At 51.3% G+C, this 21,666-nt stretch overlaps 1 protein-coding gene across 1 annotated transcript; it reads right to left on the bottom strand.

The window, feature by feature from the left end:
* Positions 1–4,199: 4,199 nt before the first annotated feature.
* On the bottom strand, positions 4,200–9,289 carry LOC307116154 (leukocyte immunoglobulin-like receptor subfamily A member 6; the record flags this gene model as incomplete). The annotated part of the gene is made up of 6 exons (XM_079799827.1): positions 4,200–4,374; positions 4,508–4,558; positions 6,453–6,698; positions 6,996–7,292; positions 7,487–7,786; positions 9,055–9,289. 6 exons carry the CDS (start codon positions 9,287–9,289, stop codon positions 4,244–4,246), a joined length of 1,260 nt encoding a protein of 419 aa, XP_079655953.1. The 3' UTR covers positions 4,200–4,243.
* Between the last annotated feature and the right edge of the window lie 12,377 nt (positions 9,290–21,666).

Raw genomic sequence — 21,666 nt, 5'->3', positions numbered from 1 at the left:
TCCTGGGTCACAAGCCCAGGCAGCCTGGACCTGTTGCAAAGACATCTCTTGTTCGGGTCCCACCCAAAACCAGCAGCCTCTCAAGACGCTCATATGTGGGTGGAGGTGACATGCCCAAGGAGGAATATGTTGTCTCCAACTTTCAAAGAAGGTCCACCAGGAATTAGGTTTGCTCCTCGTTCACAAGAGGGTCAGATGGACCTGAGTCCTCACCATGGATGGGCTACCTCAACATGCCTCGGGGAACTGGAGTCCTAGGAATTTCACCCGGGCAGCAAGGCTGGAGACGTGGGCAGATCCCTTTCCCACACTCTGGAACACATCGGTCTTACAAAGGGCCTGGATGGTTGCTTATTTCCTGTTTCTGCAGGTCCAATCCACATGGTACGTAATGGACCTGTGGGGTGTCCTGCCCAATGGAGGGGCGATCCTGGTCCCTGCAGCCTAGATTAGGGGTCTGGAGAGTTCCTCTCTCCTAGAGGAGGGCAGTTGAGTGTGTTGTTGGCCGTGACACACAGAAGCAGACTGACCTTGTAGCCGTTAGAGATAGACCCAGAGAGGGTCCATTTTTACCAGATAAATAGCTGTACACCAGGAAATGTCCAGGGTTTGGGGTGGGGGTGTTTTTTCCAGTAATGAAGACTCAGTTGAGGCAGAAATTAAAATCATCACCTGGTACATAAGAACCCACTGCGATTCTTCAAGGTCCATTTGTCCTTAGCAGAAGCCAAATTCCTTGGGGAGTTACATGGGGATGTGGATGGAATCCTGGTACCTGTGTCTTCCAAGTCCTTGGTGGGGGCACAAATATGTGCAGCCCTACCAGGTGAAAAGGTCATCTCCAGTGCCGTCCACCCCACCCCCGGCCTTTCCTCCATTGTATCTCTTACTCCACAGCTCGGGTGTTGAGGATGTCCATACCACTGGGGAATTCCAGAACTAGAAAAATAGCTACAGGGCAGGTTCAGAGACCCAGGCAATCTGCATTTATCACCTCACCTGTTTAAGCCTCCACTCTGACTGGCAGGTGCTAGTGGTTTGGAGATAACCAGGAGTAATTGAATATTTAACAGAATGGCTAGGTCAACAATCAGTAGAAAAGAATCTGCAGGAAATTACAGGAATTACAGGTTACTATTTTACCAGTAAAAAGGGTGATAATGCCCAACCAGCATGGCTCAGTGGCTGAGCATCTTAACTATGAACCAGGTGGTCATGGTTTGATTCCGGGTCAGGGCACAAGCCCTTGTTGCGGGCTCAGCCCCCGGTAGGAGGCTTTCAGGAGGCAGCTGATCAATGATTCTCTCTCATCATTAATGTTTCTCTCCCTCTCCCTCTTTGAACTCAATATATATATATATTAATTTCTTTATTGATTAAGGTGTTGCATATGTGTCCTTATTTCCCCATTATCCCCCCCATCCTCCCCACTCATGCCCTCACCCCCCTGTTGTCTGTGTCCATTGGCTAGGCTTATATGCATGCATACAAGCCCTTTGGTTGTTTTCTCCCCCTTACCCCTACTCTCCCCTACCTTCCCTCTGAGGTTTAATTGTCTGATCGATGCTTCTCTCTCTATATATATTTTTTAAAAGATAATGACATAGTTTTTAAATGATGGGAGACTCAACGACCAGGAAATGAAAAGCCCAAACACAGAGAATGGTGACCCCCTCCATTCTCAACTTCCAAAGTATTTTCCAGAACGTGAATGTGCATAAATCTTTCTCTTTCCTGGAGACACAGGCACTTGGAAAGAAGTCCGCATCTCTGGTTATCCCACTAAGAAATTCCTGCTCGGTGACTTCCCATCTGCCTCTCTTGGTGAATGTCCACTCCCATCTCACCTTGACCCTCTCCTGGACACTCCCCATGCCCCATAAGAGCTTGCTATCCCCTGTGGATCCCAGCATCATCTTCTCACCTGGTGTCCAGGACCTTCAAGTAAGCGACCACCTGTGCATTTCAAACCAAGTTTATACTACCTACATGTCCGATGTCTCTCCCCTGCCTAAATAAAGGATTGTCCCTGGTTGGCTAAGGAGTGTGTCTCACAATTTGTTGTAGTGATTTTGTAGGCAAAAGAAGTTAAGCCAATAAGATGGCCCATGGGATTGTAAGCCACATCTTCTCCTTGTGGAATCATCAGCACTTCTTACACTGTGCTCCAGCTCATAAAATTCAATAAATGAACATTCGAATAGCCAATAAATCCATTAAGTGATTAACCGTTGCTTAATTGATCACCAATGCTTAACTTAAGAACACTTACTAATGGATAATAGATCGGTAACACACCAATGAGAAGACTAATGAAGGTGACATAGTGCCAATAGTCAACCGTTGATTATGGACAACTTTGTTACCAAGCCTTATTTTCAAAATACTTGTGAAGAAATAATAAATCAATAACACACCAATGCAAAAAGACCAATTAAAGAGGATTTTGAAGTGAAATCAGGGGGTCTTTCTAAAACTACAAAGTGATAATAATAAACTAGGACTCAACTTTTCTTCCCCACAGAATATGGCAGACCAGGGGGGTGAGTTTCAGAATTACGGGGATTTTCCTGGCCCGCCCACGCTGTGCAGAGGGATGAGAGGACAGGGCCTGGAAGGCCACGCTTACTAAGAGGATGTCGTGGGTAGGCATCCATTGCCCCCAGCCCATGTTTCAACACTGACCTGTTAAAGGGAAGCAAAACAGCTATTTCGCCACAGGCTAGTCTCTGTTACCATCCCAAATAAGATGCATGACTTCTCCTTTTTCAGAAAACAAGTTCTGCCTTTTGTAAACCCCAAGTTCTGTATTCTAGACACTGTTCCTAACACACCATGGAGTGACCGTTGGGTGTAGGGCAGGACATTGCCTTGGTCTCTGCCCAAGGCATTATGTCTCCCCACACTGCAGGGGTTGTGTGTGTCTCTAAATCCTCCCAGATTTCACTTGAATTAAGCTTAGATAAAGGAACAGGCTTCTTCTTACAGGCACTGGTCATAGAAGGGTTGTTGAGTGGAGATGACCAGGGGCTGATGGGCAGGGGATGGTTCTGGTGAGAAAGAAGCTATAATAGACGTGAAAGAGATTTGTCCAATAGCAACTCATGCTCAGATTCAGATTATGCATTTTGGGGTAGAGTACCACTCGAGAAGCATTGTCCTGCCCTAACCAGTTTGGCTCAGTGGATAGAGCATTGCCCTGTGGACAGAAAGGTCCCAAGTTTGATGATGATGATGATGATTATAGTAATGATGCTGGTAATGGTGATGCTCATAATGGTTATAGTGATGGTGATGATGATAATGATGTGATGATGACCATGAAGGTCATGATGAGGATGATGATGAGGATTATCATACCTGAAAATTACTCTCTCAAAAAAACAAAAAATTCCCCAAATTGGCAGAAAAAATTTGTACACTTGCCAGTAGTGTGTGAGATGCTACCTGCTCCATCCTCTCTCCAGCAGTTAATATCAAAATGAAAACAAACAGCAACAAAAAACAAGCATGGATTTATTGTCCTACAATTCACAATCTCATTTCATTGGCACCACAGCCACGTAGGAGCCATCATCACTACCAGCTTCACAGGAAGGCAAGACAGGCTCACAGACGGGCTGTCCCTTGCATGAGGCCACACCGGAGAGTGTGGATTCCAAGCGCTGATGTGTGGGAGGAGCCACACGAGAAGCACCAGGTGAAGAGAAAGGAACCTGCAGAATCCAGACATGGTCCTTGGTGGCATTCTCAGCTTGCACTCTCCGGGCTGGATATAAATATTAGTTCATTGATCTAGTTCCTCAACCACGTTACCTGAGTCTCTGCACTTAGAGTTCAAGGCACAGAGCAACTCACACCAGGGAATGTAGGTGTGATAAAGATGACATGTGCAACACAGTGTAGGAACAAGCATGAGACAGAGTGGAGTTATGAACATAATCTCTTCATGTGGATGTAGCATTGGGTCATTGAGATGGGGGATAAGAGCAGCCAAACACTGAGGAGAGGGCAATGCAAGGGCAAGGGTCATGGTGGAGGAATCTCCCACGAGGAATATTCCTAGCCACTGTCATCGCCTCCAGCACTAACAATACTGTTTCATTTCCTTTAGGTCCTCAGCACAGAGTTCACACAGCTTGTGGCTCCAGCTTTCAGTACCTTCTTTGCCCTCACAACCTTGCCTCTGTGGTTTGGGTCTAAGGTTGTGGCACCATGCCTGAGGAATGGGTGCGCTCCATCTTCAGTTTATCCCTGAGGACCTTCTCTCGCTGTACCACGCATGAAACAGCAACACACCTAGCACCCCCAGGATCAATCCAGACAGGCCCATGGCAATGAGATTTTCCACTGTGTAATCTGGGACCTCGGGTCCTGGGGACAATGGGAGAAAGTGGTCATGATGGATATGGCGAGTCACACTCAAATCAGCACCAGATCAGATGTGTAGGTCCCCTCTGTCCATGGAACTTCCCAGTCCCCAAGGTAAACATGTGTGGTTACTTACCACTTGTGAAATTTGGGGTCTGCACTGATGGGGTGATATTAACAGGATCCCCTAAGAATCAGAAAACCAGAGAGAGTGAGGAGCTGGAAGCCTTTCAGCCCAGCATTGACTCAGAATCTACCTTATTGTATATCCCTACTCACAAACATGTTTTATCTACATTCACGATGATGCCTTGTACAACTATAGTTGAGGGGGCAACCCTAGTGTCTCTGATTTCATCTCACTTAGACTTAGGTTTAGGGTCTTTAAAAAAAAGGAGGGTGGGGTTTGGCCACACCGTATGCCACAGGCTTAGAGTGAACATGTTTAAAAACTGCTGAAGTTTAGCTTTTTCTTGGTCTCTTATCTCTCTGGAGCAATAGCCCAAGCTAAACCTGATCTCCTGAACATTGGAGTTCATCCTTAGATGAAGGTCCTGGATCCATGGATGAGAGGTGGGTGTTCAGGGGTTCCTGAGGGTCAGAAATAAACCAGTCTTTGCCCAACCTCAGCCAGTTCACCTTAATCCTGAGTCTGCAGTGATTTTCTTTTGTTATTTCATGCATTCATTCATTCTCCAAATAGTTGTGGACTTTGTAGAAATAGATTTATGTATGGATGTATATACATTTATGCGTGCCATGTATATAACATATGCATTTACATGAGATATATTATATATTTACATGTAAATATATAAATAATATGTGTATAATGGACATATATGTATACAATGTATAGTACATGCATTATATAAAATATATAAATGTAAGGAGACGTGTATAAAAACATATACATGGGGGGGTGTGCACATACCTACCTACATGTGTCTCTGTAAAAAAGATAAAGTATAATTAATATTATTAAGTAAAATATGTAGCAGATCAGTTAGATCTGTAACAAGAAAAATATACAATACAGTTAGGATTGGTCAGACACTTAAAAAATTATGAAAGGTGTTATAAGGACAGGGTCTATTTGAATAGGGTCACCAGCCAAGGTTTTTATCTGGAGAAAAATTTTTCAATCACAACCTGAGGGCTAAAAAGGAGTGATCCATAGGAAGAAATTGTGAATCTTTATCACATAATAAGTGTCCATATCCTCCGCCTAAGCTATTTTATTCTAAAAATGTAACCACGGTGTAAGGGATTGTTGTTTCCATCTACATCTGTGCTTTAGGTATGTATGGGGATACTCATTGAAGGGTGGCTTGAAATATAAAATGGTTGGAAACAAACAAAATACCAAACTTTAGGGTGTTGGATAATGGTGATAGCTTCAAGCACGGGAGTACTATACAGCCATTAAAACGTCTACAGTGGATTCATATGTACTGATACCAGATCATTCTTTAGAATGCATTGATTCATTTTTAAATGTAGACCAGTTTATGCCCTGGCCGGTGTTCTTCAGTGGTTGGAGAATTGGCTCACATGCCAAAGGGTTGGGTGTTCAATTCTGGGCTCTGGTTGGGGTGTATGCAAGAGGCAACCAATCTATGTGTCTCTCTCACATCCATGTGTGTCTCTCTCCCCCTCCCTCCATTCTATTTTCTCTAAAAAGCAATGTGCTTCTCTCACATCGATGTTTCTCTCTGTCTTTCCCTCTCTCTTCCACTCTCTTCAAAAGATCAATGGGAAAATATCCTTGGGTGAGGATTAACTGAAAAAGAAGAAGAAGGAGAAGGAGAAAAAGTAGAACAACAAGAGGAACAAGAAGAACGAGAAGAAGAACAAGAAAAAGAAGAGGAAAAATAAAGAAAGACCTCTTTGTCTTTTCTGATGCTGATGCATTCCACACATGGAAATGAAAGCCCAGTCGGAGACAGTGGTGCCTGAACGCAGAGGAGGGCAAAGGAGGGAAAGACGGACAGATGTGGTTCATTGTGGGAGGTGATCCAGACACCGGGATGGATGGAATGGGGTGGGAAGGCAGGAAGATACCATGGACAGCTCCTCACCTTCCACCTTGAGCTCCAATGGGTTACTGGGACGTGACAACTGGACGGGGGTGCCACTGAGTGACCCATAGCACCTGTAAGTGCCCCCGTGGTCCAGGGTCACGGGACTCATGGGGAAGTTTGCCTGAAACACCCCGTCTTGGTACTGAGACTTGAGGTGCAGAGGGGGACGGATGTCCCCCTCCTTGAACAGGAGGAATGTGTCAAACAAGCTCCCAGTCTGACACCGCAGGGTCACATTCTCTCCTGGGGCCGGGGTGGGGCCTGGGTGGGCTGACAGAGTGGGCAGCGTGTCCTGAGGGAGTAAGGCTGGGAGAGACACGTCCACGGTGTTAGTGCAAACTCCTTCCTCATTCCCCCTTCCCTTGACCTCAGAAGAGATGCCACTCGGGGCCTCTACTCAAGGGTGTTTCATTGCTCCTTCTGTTCCTATTGTTCTGAGATCTTCCCATCCCTCATCCCATCCCTTCTTGTCTGTGCTCGCCGCCCTCCATTGCCAACAGGATGCCAAGTCTGCATGTGAGCTGGGGACGGGCACCTTACCTGTCACCAGGATGTCCACAGGGTCACTGGGGGTTGACCACTCAGAGGAGAGGTTGTATCCACCGTAGCATCTGTACCGGCCCCCGTGGGAGACACTCACCCAGCCCAGGGAGAAGTCTACCTGAGAGAGCCCAGCCTGAGGCTGCTGGCCAAGTTGCTGGGGGAGGTCATGTTCCCCCATTTTGAAGAGAGCGAATCTGTCATAGTTGACATCAGATTGACATCGTAGGGTCAGGGTGTCTCCAGGGGCCACCACAGGGCCTGGCAGGACTGAGAGGGATGGTTTCCTAGAAACACCTGGGAAAAAAGGTGATCGTATTTGTAAGAGGATTAGGCTCTCTGCACTCCCCTCTGCCCTGGGCCGCAGGCTCCTGGATCCCTGAGTTTTCTCGCTCCAACCTCATCCAACCTGGTGCTCCACCTGAGACCAGACTCCTCCCCACCTGCCTGGAGACCCAGGGGATTCTGGGGCAATGCTGAGACTTTCTCACCCGAGATCAGAAGCTCCACGAGGCCGCTTGAGGAAGACCACACATGAGGAGAACCTGAGAAGACACCGTAGCACCTGTATGTCCACCAGTGAGTTGGTCTCACGGGGCCCACGGTAAAGAGGCCCTGGAACCACCCGTCTCGGCGCTGTGAGTCCAGACGTTGGTAGTGGCCACCTCGCCCTTCGTCACACAGATAAAACCAGTCAAACCCCTGCCATGAGCCACACTGCAGGGTCACGCTCCCTCCAGAGGTCACAACGGCTCTTGGCAAGGCGGAGAGGGTGGGTGGGTCAAACATTCCTGGAAAAGAACAAGAGGGAAGGAACTGTTAAAAGAAGAGAGGATGCTGCCCTGGCCATTTTGGATCAGTGGATAGTGCAGAGGGCTGAGGACTGAAGGGTCCTGGGTTCGATGCCTGTCAAGGGCACATGCCTGTGTTGCGGGCTCGATCCCCAGTAGGGGGTGTGCAGGAGGCAGCCAATCAATGATTCTCTCTCATCATTGATGTTTCGATCTCTCTCTCCCTTCCTCTCTGAAATTAAAGAAAGTATATTTAAAAAAAAAAAAAAAAGAGGAGAAGTGCGTGAGGGCATTATACTAAGTAACATGGGCCAGTGACAGAAGGACAGATGCTGCATGATCCCACTGCTATGATGCATCCAAAGAGTGAAGCATGCCCTCGCCGGTGTGGCTCAGTGGATAGAGCGTTGGCCTGCAGACTGAAGGGTCCTGAATTTGATTCCGGTCAAGGACACATGCCGGAGTTGTGGGCTCGATCCCCAGTAGGGGGCATGCAGGAGGCAGTCCATCCATGATTCCCTCTCATCCTTGATGTTTCTTTTTTTTAAATATATTTCTTTATTGATTTCATAGAGAAGGGAGAGAGAGAAACAACAATGATGAGAGAGAATCATTGATCGGCTGCCTCCTGCATGCCCCCCACTGGGGATCGAGCCCACAACCCAGGCATGTGCCCCTGGCTGGAATCGAACCCGAGACGCATCAGTCCAGGCTGGTGCTCTATCCACTGAGCAAAACTGGCTAGGGCTCATCATGTTTGAGCTAGGGCTCATGATGTTTCTCTCTCTCTCTCCCTCTCCCTTCCTCTCTGAAATCAATACAAATATTAAACACACACACACACACAGACACACACACACACACACACACACACACACACACACACACAGGAGTTCTCCCATGCCATTTCTTTACCCCTGTCCTTCCCACACAGGCACGTATCTCCTAAACGGCAAGGGACCCCCCAAGACTTGCAACCAAGTGGCAGCTCATCCCAGGCTCACCAACCCCCTGAACCCTGAGGCCCCTTTTCTCTGACTTCCCAGTGATCCAAGGCAGCCCACCCTGGGCTCCCCTGTGGCTTCTTCTACGCCCTTCCTGGTTTCACTGTCCTAAGTCTGCGGCCAATCAATGTCCACTTGCTTTTCTAAAACAACCACGGAAGGAGAGGACCAGCGCCCCCACATGGGCCCCAAGGCTTGGCCGTGGGAAGAGTGGGCCCTCCCGGCACCGCCCCTTCACCTGTGCCCGAGGAAGTGTCTGCTCACCTGTGACCACCAGGTCCAGCGGCTCGCTGGGGGCGGACGAGGCTCTTCGACTGCCATACGTGCAGTGGTACCTCCCAGCAAGGCCGCGGGTCATGAGGGGGATGGGGAACTCGGCCTTGTCTCTGGGTCCCCGTGGGAACACAGTTCTCCAGGGCCGCGGGGCTGACTTCTGGTGCAGGTGGTACCGGTCCGCCTTCCGAGACCCGTAACACCAGATGCTCACGGGCCTCCCCATGGCGACGACAGCGCTCGGCGCCACCCGGATGGTAGGTTTGGGCAGAGCCTCTAGAAGAGAGTCGGAGGTTGCCGTCCCCTTAGTCTCTGTGCCTCAGTTTCCCCCAACGATCAGCCTCTGGGCTCCTCACACATGAGCCCTGTTCATCAGCTCAGAATTCCACTCCTCCCTCCACCCCCAGATGCCCCGGGAGGGGTCCCACATTGTCCCTGGAGAGGAGGCAGGACCTGGGACGCCAGGGGGTGGGCTCACCTCTCTTCCGGTAGACCCTCCGGCCCAGACACAGCCCTGGAAGAGAGATCCCGGTAAGACCGCTGATTCCTGAGCAGAAGCCCCTTCCCCGAGACTTCCAGCTCATGGGACTTTTTGGGTTTTTTTAATCCTCACCCGAGGATATTTTTCCATTGATTTTTAGAGAGAGTGGGAGAGAGAGGGAAAGACAGAGAGAAGCATCGATGTGAGAAACAGGGGTCTGGGCCTGGGAGGAGCCTGCAACCAAGGTACGTGCTCTTGACCAGAATCGAACCCGGGACCCTTCCATCCACAAGCCAACGCTCTATCCACTGAGCCAACCGGCGAGGGCCAGTTCATGGGATCTAAGATTTGGAAACAGCCTAAGTGCCCATCAGCAGATGAGTGGATTAAAAAACTGTGATACATCTACACAATGGAATACTAGGCCGCTATAAAAAAAAAAAAAGAAGGAACTTTTACCATTTGCAACAGCATGGATGGAACTGGAGAGCATTAGGCTAAGTGAAATAAGCCAGGCAGAGAAAGATAAATATCACATGACTTCACTCATTTGTGGAATATAATGAACAACATAAACTGATGAACAAAAATAGGTCCAGAGACAGAGAAACATTGATCAGACCATTAAACCTCAGAGGGAAGGTAGGGGAGGGTGGGGGCAAGGGGGAGAGATCAACCAAAGGACTTGTATGCATGCATATAAGCCTGACCAATGGACACAGACAACAGGGGGGTGAGGGCATGAGGAGGGGTGGGAGGGTAATGGGGGGAAAAAGACACATATGTAATACCTTAATCAATAAAGAAATTTTAAAAAATAATAATAACTTTTTTTTTAATCCTCACCCGAGGATATTTTTCCATTGATTTCTAGAGGGAGTGGGAGAGAGAGGGAAAGACAGAGAGAAGCATCGATGTGAGAAACACATCCATTGTTTGCCTCCTGCACCAGCCCTGACCAAGGCCTGGCCCGGGAAGGAGCCTGCAACGGAGGTACGTGCCCTTGACCGGAATCGAACCGGGGACCCTTCGTCCACAAGCCCACGCTCTATCCACTGAGCCAACCGGCTAGGGCCAGTTCATGGGATCTTTCAAGAGATCGCCTCCCCGGGGGTGTTTATCCCTGCCGTCCCCAGAACTCACCAAGGCAGAGAAAGGCCGTAGGGGCGGCCGTCATGGCACCGCCTCCCACTGGACCAGGCTGTGCAGAGGGGCAGAACCAGGCCGCCTGGCAGAGCAGACAGCCCCACAGGATGTGGGCAGAGGGCGGCGTTCCCATGCCTGGGCTCGCAGGAGGGCGAGCGGCTGCCTCCCGGTGCGAGCGTGCGCCCGAGGGCTCCCGTGTCCCCCGCAGACAACGGAGAGCAGACCCGTGGTGCCCTCGGCCCGGAGCTTGAGCCTGCCAGCCGTGACCTCTCCCTGGAGGGGACCCGGGTCCCGGGTTCCGCTCCTGAGTCAGCCCCGTGGGTGTGCGGGCGGGGGGGTGGAGGGGTAGACACCACTTCCCATTTGTCAGGAACGCCCTAGATGGGAATGCCTTTCTTTCCGTCCGCCAGCCGTCTAGCCAGTGTCTCTCTGAATCCTGGGATGTTTGCCAGGCGCGGGACGACCACCTGTGAACCAGACAGATGGGGTCAGAGTGCTGGCCGAGGTCGGGTCATCAGAAGGCAGATGGTCAGTAGCTCATTGCACAATGCATTGCTCGTTCAAAAAAAAAAAAAAAAGAGGAATACACAAAAATATAAAATGTATGACAGACAGCCTTGGCCAGTTGCTCAGTGGTTAGAACGTTGGCCTGGGCACCGAGGAGGTGTGGGTTTGATTCCCCGTCAAGGGCACGTACCTGGATTGCAGGTAGCTCTCCACCCTGGTTGGGGCATGTGCAGGAGGCAACCAATCGATGTGCCTCTCTCACATAGATGTCTCTCTCTCTCTCTCTCTCTCTCTCTCTCTCTCTCTCTCTCTCTCCCTCGCTCCCTCCCTTCCACCTTCCTTTTCCCTCTTCCGCCCTCTCTAAAAATCAATGGAAAAATATCCTCAGATGAGCATTAACAACAACAACAAAAACAGATGGAAGTAGGAGCTGTATATTACAAAAAATAAATGATTCTCTCTCATTGTTGATGTTTCTCCCTCTTCCTTCCTCTCTGAAATCCATAAAGATATATTTTATAAAAAATAAAAAATAGTAAAATGGATTGCAAAGATACCACGCAAGTCTGCAAATGTAGTAAAAACAAAACAAAACAAAAAAAACAACAACATTGAATTCTACACCTTGAAATGGGTGAATTGTATGGCACGGGAACTATGCCTCAATAAAGCCATGACCAAAATAACCATGCGGTACCATCTCACACCTGTCAGAATGGCTATCATCAACAAATCAACAAACGACAAGTGCTGGCGAGGATGCAAGGAAAAGGAACCCTCGTGCACTGCTGGTGGGAATGCAGACTGGTGCAGCCACTGTGGAAAACAGCATGAAGTTTCCTCAAAAAACTGAAAATGGAACTCCCATTTGACCCAGTGATCCCACTCCTAGGAATATATCCCAAGAAACTAGAAACACCAATCAGAAAGGATATATGCACCCCTATGTTCATAGCAGCACAATTTACAATAGCTAAGATTTGGAAACAGCCCAAGTGCCCATCAGCAGATGAGTGGATTAAAACACCATGGTACATCTACACAATGGAATTCTACACCGCTATAAAAAAAGAAGAAACTTTTACCATTTGCAACAGCATGGATGGAGCTGGAGAGCATTATGCTAAGTGAAATAAGCCAGTCGGAGAAAGATCAATATCACATGATCTCACTCTTAGGTGGGATATAATGAACATAAACTAATGAACAAGAATAGATCCAGAGACAAATGGTAGGGAAAGGGGGGGGGCGGCGGTTAGAGAGCAAGCCTATTAGCATAACCAATGGACACGGACAACTGGGGCGGTGTGTGGAGGGGGGGTGCCCGGGGTGGGAATGGCTGGGGGAAGGGGTCATTTGGGGGGAAAGAAGACATATGTAAAACTTTAGACAAAAAAAAAAAAAGAAAAAGAAAGAAAGAAAGAAAGAAAGAAAGAAAGAAAGAAAGAAAGAAAGAAAGAAAGAAAGAAAGAAAGAGAGGCCATGTGAGGACACAGGGAGAAGGCAGCTGTTTATAAGCCGGAAGGCTCTCACCAGAAACAAACTCTCACTGACCCCTTGAACTTGAACTTCTAGCCTCCAGAACTGTCAGAAAATATTTTTTTGTTGTTGAAAAAAATAAAAAGTAAAGCCGTGACCGAGGACACAACGTGAGGCAAATGAGGAGATACTAACCCCCAGTTCGCAGCAAGTACGTGCAGAGGGTGTACAGCCCTGTAACCAGAGGCTCCCTCCAGCCGTGACACGAGCCGCTCCGGCGCCAGCCGCAGGGGAAACCTGTGTGCGACCTATCAGATCGGAGCGCTTCCGATTGTGGCCACAAAGGCGGCGGGAGGATGTGGGGAAGCCATCGCTCCTGTCACACGTGGCAGGAAGGACTGCAATGAGAAGCGTGACGGTTTCGCCCAACCCGCTAGATTGCATAATGAGTCAACGTTCTCTCGAGGAATCCACCTCGAAGACACGGGACCACAGAGACGAAGTGCCGTCTGCCCAGCGTTGGTGGCCAGAGCTCTGTTTTTAAGACAGCGTGGAGGGTGACATCAGAGGAATGGCAGCGTGGGGGCTCCCTTCGCCCCTCCCCTAGAGGTCACAGCCATCGGCACAGCCATATCTCCACAGCGGGGTCCCCACTCAGCACGCAGAGATGCCTGAGAGACCCACGCGTGGACGCATCTCAAGGTGGGCGAGTGGGCCCGGCAAGTGTGGCTCCGTGGCTGAGAGTCGTGGACCCATGAGCCAAGGGGTCAAGGATGGGAATGGTACATGCCCGGGGTTGCAGGCTCGATCCCCAGTAGGGGGCGTGCAGGAGGCAGCCAGTCAATGATTCTCTCTCATCGTTGATGTTTCTCTCTCTCTCCCTCTCCCTTTCTCTCTAAAACCAATAAAAATATGTTTTAATTGAAAAATAAAGGTGGGACCCTAGCCGGTTTGGTTCAATGTGATAGAGCTTTGGCTTGTGGACTGAAGGGTTCTGGGTTCAATTCCCATCAAGGGCACATGCCGGGGTTGCAGGATCCATCCCCAGCAGGGGGCGTGCAGGAGGCAGCCGGTCAATGAATCTCATCATTGATGTTTCTCTCTCTCTCTCTCCCTCGCCCTTCCTCTCTGAAATCAATAAAAATATTTTTTAAAATCTTTAAAAAATAATAATACACAAAGGTGGGCCCTAGCCAGTTTGGCTCAATAGGTAGAGCACCAGCTTGCAGACTGAAGGGTCCCGGGTTCGATTCCCGTCAAGGGCACATGCCCAGGTTGCGGGCTCCATCCCCAGTGGAGGACGTGCAGGGGGCAGCCAATCAATGGTTCTCTCTCATCATTGACGGTTCTCTCTCTCTCCCTCTCCCATCCTCTCTGAAATCAATAAAAATACTTTTAATAAAATAATAAAGGTGGGCGAGTGGATCCAAAGGGGGGCGGTGAAAAGGGCGTGGGGGGATCCGAGCCAGCCAGAAAAGCAGCCGGCAGCGGGGAGGCCATGCGAGGCTCAGTCCAGGGTTGGGGGTGGGGGGAATCTGGTTGTTGCTGACACCCCTTTCGCCTGGAGGAACAGAGAGGCCGCAGCAATGGCTACAGCCCAGCCCGGAGAGCCGGACAGGAGCACAGCAGGAGCGAGCGGCTGTGGCAACGCAGTGAAAAAAGCCACGCAGCGTGGCCACCGCCCGTCAGCCTCCCAGAGGTCCCCTCCCTGCGCCCTCCATGTGGGCGGTGGGTCCCATGCTCTCCGTGCCCACGGACACGCGCCCAGCAGCTAATTCTGCAGGATCACATCTCCCCCGGGACAGAGGGGACACTCTGCGACGGGGACACAGGGGCCACCTGGGCAGAGGGCCAGGGCCACCCTTACCCCGCCTGAAACAGCAAAGAACCTGGAGGAATTCACCCCCACCCGCGGGAGGAGACAGCGCTGCGAGCTCACTGAGCTAAAAAACAAAAACAAAAAAACAAACAAAAAAAAAACACCTTGTGATCGAGCGCCACCTACTGGAGCATAATAGAAAGACATCTTCCTAGATGCCCAGAGAAGAAATAACATCAACTGCTACCCCAGTAACAAGGTAGTGAGGCAGCTCGAAAAGACAGTGAAAAATCCCCAGAAAACACACCTAAAGACATGGAAATCGGCGACACAAATGACAGAGAAGCCAAGGCTGCGGTTCGGAAAATAGTCGAGGAGGCGTGAGGACATGCAGGCAGGCTATTCAGCTAGCGAGCTCAGAGAGCAATGGGCCGCATGAGTACTTCACCAGAGACATTGAAACTTTAAAAAGGAACCGAACAGCCTAGCCGGCTTTGCTCAGTGGTTGGAGCATCGGCCTGAGGACTGAGGGCTGGAGGCGGGAGGAGAGGGGAAGTTGTTGGGTTTTTTGTGGGTTTTTTAAAAATATTTTATTGATTTTTTACAGAGAGGAAGGGAGAGGGATAGAGAGTTAGAAACATCGACGAGAGAGAAACATCCATCAGCTGCCTCCTGCACATCCCCTACTGGGGATGTGCCCGCAACCAAGGTACATGCCCTGGACCAGAATCAAACCCGGGACCCTTCAGTCCACAGGCCAACGCTCTATCCACTGAGCCAAACCAGTTTCAGCTTTTTTTTTTTTTTTTTTTTTTTTTTGGTAATCCTCACCTGAGAACATTTTTCCATTGATTTTTTTTGAGTGGGAGAGAGAAAAAAAGACAGAGAAACCTTGGTGAGAGAAACACATCGATTAGTTGCCTCCTGCACACACCCCAAACAAGGCCACCGAGGTACACGCCCTTGACCAAAATCGAACCTGGGGCCCTTTGGTCTGCAGGCCGAAGCTCTATTCACTGAGCCAAACCCTCTAGGACGGGCGGGGGCGGGGGGAGGGGGGGAGTGGGGTGGATTCTGGTCAAGGTCTGGCTTATTTTGCTTAGCATAACAATCTCCAGGTTCCTCGATGTTGTCTCAAATGGCAAGGGTTCCTTCTCTGTCACAGTGGCATAGTATTTTTTTAATGTTTTTTTTTATTATTATTTCAGAGAGGAAGGAAGAGGGAGAGAGAGAAAGAAGCATCAATGATGAAAGAATTATTGGCGGGCTGCCTCCTGCACATCCCTTACTGGGGATCGAGCCCGCAACCCACGCATGTGCCCTTGACCAGAATCAAACCCAGGACCCTTCAGTCTGCAGGCCCACGCTCTACCCACGGAGCCAAACTGGCTAGGGCTGCATAGCATTTTGTATCCACTCCTCTGCGGATGGGCACGTGGGCTGTTTCCAGATCTTGGCTTTTGTAAATAATGCTTCAGGTGGGTGTTCCAGGATTCTTAGGATATATTCCCGGAAGCGGGATGGCTGGGTCCAACGACTGTCCCGTTGTGTGTGTGTGTGTGTGTGTGTGTGTGTGTGTGTGTCTTTTGTTTTGTTTTTTGAGGAAACTCCATACTGTTTTCCACAGAGGCTGCACCCAGTCTGCACTCCCATCGACACGTGCCGGCGAGGATGTGGGGAAGAGGGAATGCTCGGTGCACCGGGATAGTACACGTTTCAATGGTAAACACTATGATTTGCAAGCTTCCCTGTAATCGGGGGGGGGGGGGGGGGGAGGAGAGTGATGTCATGTTTGTAAAGCAGGTGGTGCTGCACACCCATAGCGAATGCTCCGGAGACCAAGCCCAGGCTGCTCCCACTTTCGCTTCCTGTCTGCCTGGCCCGTGCTGAGTAGATAAGGAAGTGCCTTCTCTGGATGACAGCGCTCTGTGGTCGCACTCGCCCTCATCCACGGGTTGAGTTTCCCTGCCTCCTGCAACATTCGGCTCCTTCTCTAGGTGACTCCGGCAACTCTGGACCTGTCTCTAGACACCATCCCGAATTCTTTTTTAAAAAATATATTTTTACTAGAGGCCCAGGGCACAAAATTTGTGCACGGGGGTGGGGGCAGTCCCTCAGCCTGGCCTGCACCCTCTCCACTCCAGGAACCCTCAGGGAATGTCCAACAGGGATCGGGCCTAAATCGGCAGCCGGACATCCCTTTCGCAATCTGGGACCACTGGCTCCTAACCGCTCACCTGCCTGACTGCCTGATCACCCCTAACTACTCTGCCTGCCTGCCTGCCTGATTGCCCCCAACTGTTCCTGGTTGCCCCTAACTGTCCTCTCCTGCCAGCCTGGTCACCCCTAACTGCCCCTGCCTCGGCCCCCACCACCGTGGCTTTCTCTGGAAGGACGTCCAAATGGATGTCTGGAAGATGCCCGGTCTAAATAGTATACTACCCTTTTATTAGTATAGATTGTTGATAGTATTAGAGATATCTCCCATTTTCTCCCTATTTCCCCCTCTCCTCCCAGCCCCTACCCACCCACCCCCCAGTTCTTCACCGCCCTATTGCTATGCATGTAAGTATATAAGTTCTTTGGTTTAATCTCTTCTCGTCCCCCAACCCACATCGAGGTATGTCAGTCTCTTCCATGCCTCCGTGCTTTGGGTCTCTTTGTGTTGGTCAATTCATTTTGTTCATTCGATTCCACAAATAAGTGAGATCATGTGATACTTGTCTTCCTCAGTTTGGCTTAGTTCACTTAGCATCGTATTTTCCAGGCCCACCCATGCTGCCCAAAGCGTAAGAGATCCCTCTTATTTACAGCTGCGTAGTATTCCATGGTGTAAATGACCCACAGCTTTTTTATCCGTTCATGTAGCGATGGGCACCTGGGTTGTTTCCAAATCTTAGCTATTGTAAATAAGGCTGCTGTGAGCATATGGGGTGCATATATTCTTTCTGATTGGTGTTTGGGGGTCACCTTCCCTAATTGGACCATCAGGACCCATCCCCAGGAGGGGGGCAAGGAGGGGGCGGGGTCTGTAGCTGCTGTCCGTGGTACTGACTGTGATTGCTCTGTAGGTGTCTAATTTCAGCACCATGGTCAGAGTCTGTGGCAATTTTGCACTCGCTGAGCCCTTGTGTTTGGTCTTCTCAATGACCTCTATGCAGGAGTCAAATCCTATATTAACAACGAGGTGATATGCAAATTGGCCGTCACACCCTCACACAATATGGCCACCCCCATGTGGTCACAAGATGGCTGCCCCCATGTGGTCACAGGATGGCTGCGCCCATGTTGTCACAAGATGGCCACCACAAGATGGCCGGCAGGGGAGGGCAGTTAGGGGCAATCAGGCTGGCAGGGGAGCAGTTAGGCATCAATTAGGCCAGCAGGGGAGTGGTTAGGGGGTGATCAGGCTGGCAGGCAGAAGCGGTTAGGGGCAATCAGGTAGGCAGGCAGGCTGGCGGTTGGGAGCCAGCAGTCCTGGATTGTGAGAGGGATGTCCCAGTGCCGGTTTAAGCCTGATCCTCAAGCCTAAACCAGCAGTTGGACATCCCCCAAGGGGGACCCAGATTGGAGAGGGTGCAGGTTGGGCTGAGGGACAACTTCCCCCCCCCCCCCCCCCGCGAGTGCACGAATTTTGTCCACTGGGCCTCTAGTCTATATATATAAAAGGCTAATATGCAAATTGTCTGCTTGGGAGTTCAACAGGGAGAGTGGGAGAGAGAGAAAAAGACAGAGAAACATTGCTGTTGCAAATAGAAAAAGTTCTTTCTTTTTTACAGCAGCGTAGTATTCCATTGTGTAGATGCACCACAGTTTTTCAATCCACTCATCTGCTGATGGGCACTTAGGCTGTTTCCAAATCTTAGCTATGGTGAATTGTGCTGCTATGAACATAGGGGTGCATATATCCTTTCTGATGGGTGTTTCTGATTTCTTAGGATATAGTCCTAGAAGTACCACAGCTTTTTTTGAAGTCTAATGTCTAATCACACATGTATTGGTGTTTTGTTTTTGTTGTTTAATCCTCACTTGAGGATATTTTTCCCCGTTGATTTTTAGGGAGAGTGGAAGGGAGAGGGAGAGACAGAGAGAAACACCGATGTGACGCGCATTGATTGGTTGCCTCCCACATGTCCCCAACCAGGCCAGGAGCCTGCAACCGAGGTACGTGCCCTTGACTGTAATCAAACCCGGGACCCTTCAGTCTGCAGGCCGACGCTCTATCCCCTGAGCCAAACCGGCGAGGGCTACATACAGCTTGTTTTATCCACTCATCTCCTGATGGGCCCTTGGGCTGTTTCCAGATTTGGGCTTTTGTAAATAATGCTGCTGTGAGCACAGGGGCACATGCATTCTTTCTGATTAGTGCTTCAGGATTCTTAGGATATATTTTTATTTTTTTATTCTTTATTGTTTAAAGTATTACATAAGTCTCCTTTTTCCACCATAGATCTCTCCCCAGCCACCCCACCCCCCAGCACATGCCCTCACCCCTCTACTGTCTGTGTCCATGGGTTATGCTCATATGCATGCATGCAAGTCCTTTGGTTGACCTCTGACCCCCTCACCCTCTCAGTTCCATTGTTAACATTTTGAGGAAACTCCATGCTGTTCTCCACGGTGGCTGCCCCAGTCCACATTCCCACCAGCAGCACACGAGGGTTCCTCCTTCTCCGCATCCTCGCCAGCACTTGTCTGTTGATTGGTTGACGGTAGCCACGCTGACAGGTGTGAGGCGACACCTCATGGCCGTTTTGATCACCGGGTCACCAGTGACTTTTCGCATCTCTGCATATGCCTATGGGTCGTCTGTACATCCTCTTTGGTGAGGCACCTATCCGGGGTGTTTGCGTCTTTGTGCCACTCCATCTCTCCGTCACGCTACCCACTGCCCTCCGCTGTGCCATACACTACCCACTGCCCTCCCCGTCCATACACTACCCACTGCCCTCCCCGTCCATACACTACACACTGCCCTCCCTGTCCATACACTACCCACCGCCCTCCCCGTCCATACACTACCCACCGCCCTCCCCGTCCATACACTACCCACCGCCCTCCCCGTCCATACACTACCCACCGCCCTCCCCGTCCATACACTATCCACCGCCCTCCCCGTCCATACACTACCCACCGCCCTCCCCGTCCATACACTACCCACCGCCCTCCCCGTCCATACACTACCCACCGCCCTCCCCGTCCATACACTACCCACTGCCCTCCCCGTCCATACACTGTCCACTGCCCTCCCCGTCCATACACTGTCCACTGCCCTCCCCGTCCATACACTACCCACTGCCCTCCCCGTCCATACACTACCCACCGCCCTCCCCGTCCATACACTACCCACCGCCCTCCCCGTCCTTACACTACCCACCGCCCTCCCCGTCCATACACTACCCACCACCCTCCCCGTCCATACACTACCCACCGCCCTCCCCGTCCATACACTACCCACCGCCCTCCCCGTCCTTACACTACCCACCGCCCTCCCCGTCCTTACACTACCCACCGCCCTCCCCGTCCATACACTACCCACCGCCCTCCCCGTCCATACACTACCCACCGCCCTCCCCGTCCATACACTACCCACCGCCCTCCCCGTCCATACACTACCCACCGCCCTCCCCGTCCTTACACTACCCACCGCCCTCCCCGTCCATACACTACCCACCGCCCTCCCCGTCCATACACTACCCACCGCCCTCCCCGTCCATACACTACCCACCGCCCTCCCCGTCCTTACACTACCCACCGCCCTCCCCGTCCATACACTACCCACCGCCCTCCCCGTCCATACACTACCCACTGCCCTCCCCGTCCATACACTATCCACTGCCCTCCGCCATGCCATGGGTGTCTTTTTTTTTTCTGTCTCTGTCCTGTGTTGTGTTGTGTGGGTGTGTTGTTGTGTCTCCATCTCTCTGTCCCCTGCCCTACCCTCTGAGTGTAGCTCTCCTTCTTGCTCTGGGTGTAGCTCTGTCTTCCTCTAGGCCACTCCCTCTCCATCGCTGCCCTCTCTGTGTCCCTCTCCTCTCCCTCTGAACCCAGGTGGGCTCTTTCAAAGTCCTTTTGGGCCCTAACCAGTTTGGCTCAGTGGGTAGAGCATCGGCCTATGGACTCAAGGGTCCCAGGTTCGATTCCGGTCAAGGGCATGTACCTTGTTTGCGGGCACATCCTCAGTAGGAGGTATCTTGGCTACACAGTTTTGGGCGACCCCCCCCCCGCACCCCCACCTTAAAGTTTGCCCTGGTTGCAACTCCCAAACTCCCAACCCTGTTTCGTCCATCCCCCACACGGAACCCGGAGGGAACTTCCCACCACCTGGGCACCTCCATCTGGCCGCCTGACCCCATTCCCGTTCACCCCCTGCCCTGGCCTGTCCCACAGTCTCCGTGGCTCCGGGGCTGATCTCTCCAGGCGAACAGGCACAGGGGACTCCATCCCAGCCTCCCAGCGGCTCTGAGCGCTCTCCTCCTCTCCCGTCTTCATCGTCCTTCCAGAATGGGCTCAGCCGCACCCCCTTGCTGTCCTTCAACTGCCTCTCTCTTCCCAAGCCTCGCAACCCAGCCCCAGCTCACACCTGAGCCGGCCTCCCCCCAGCCCCTGCCTCCCTCTCCCACTGAGCCGGCCTCCCCGCTGGGGCCCTTGCGGGCCTCCAGGTCAGCCCCCCCCCCCCCCCTCACACTGGTCCCTGGGGGCTCGTCCTCACTCCCAGGTCTGACCCATGCGGTCAGCTGTCCCCGCAGGCACGCCGGCTGACACAGGGCCTGTCTGGTGATGGGCAGCTCAGGGCGGGATGTCCTGGCGGGAAAGTCCCCACCACAGGGTACAGGGTCCGAGCTGCCCTGGAAAACCGCCTCCACCGCTGGGTCTCACTGCCTGGCCTCCTCTCTCTCTCTCTCTCTCTCTCTCTCTCTCTCTCTCTCACACACACACACACGCACACACACACTCTCTCTCTCTCTCTCTCTCTCTCTTTCTCTCTCTCTCTCTCTCTCTCTCTCTCTCTCTCTCTCACACACACACACACACACACACACACACACACACACACTCTCTCCAGCAGCTGCAATCTGGAAGAAATTACTGGCCCCACAGCCAGACTTCCCCAGTTTCAGGAAATTCCAGGCTGAGCAGAGGGCGGGGCGGGGGGGGGGGGTGGAGAGGC

The sequence above is a fragment of the Cnephaeus nilssonii genome (genome assembly GCF_951640355.1).
Source record: "Cnephaeus nilssonii genome assembly, chromosome: 20".
Taxonomy (NCBI): Eukaryota; Metazoa; Chordata; class Mammalia; order Chiroptera; family Vespertilionidae; genus Cnephaeus; species Cnephaeus nilssonii.
This window is presented reverse-complemented; position numbering and strand designations above follow the sequence as displayed.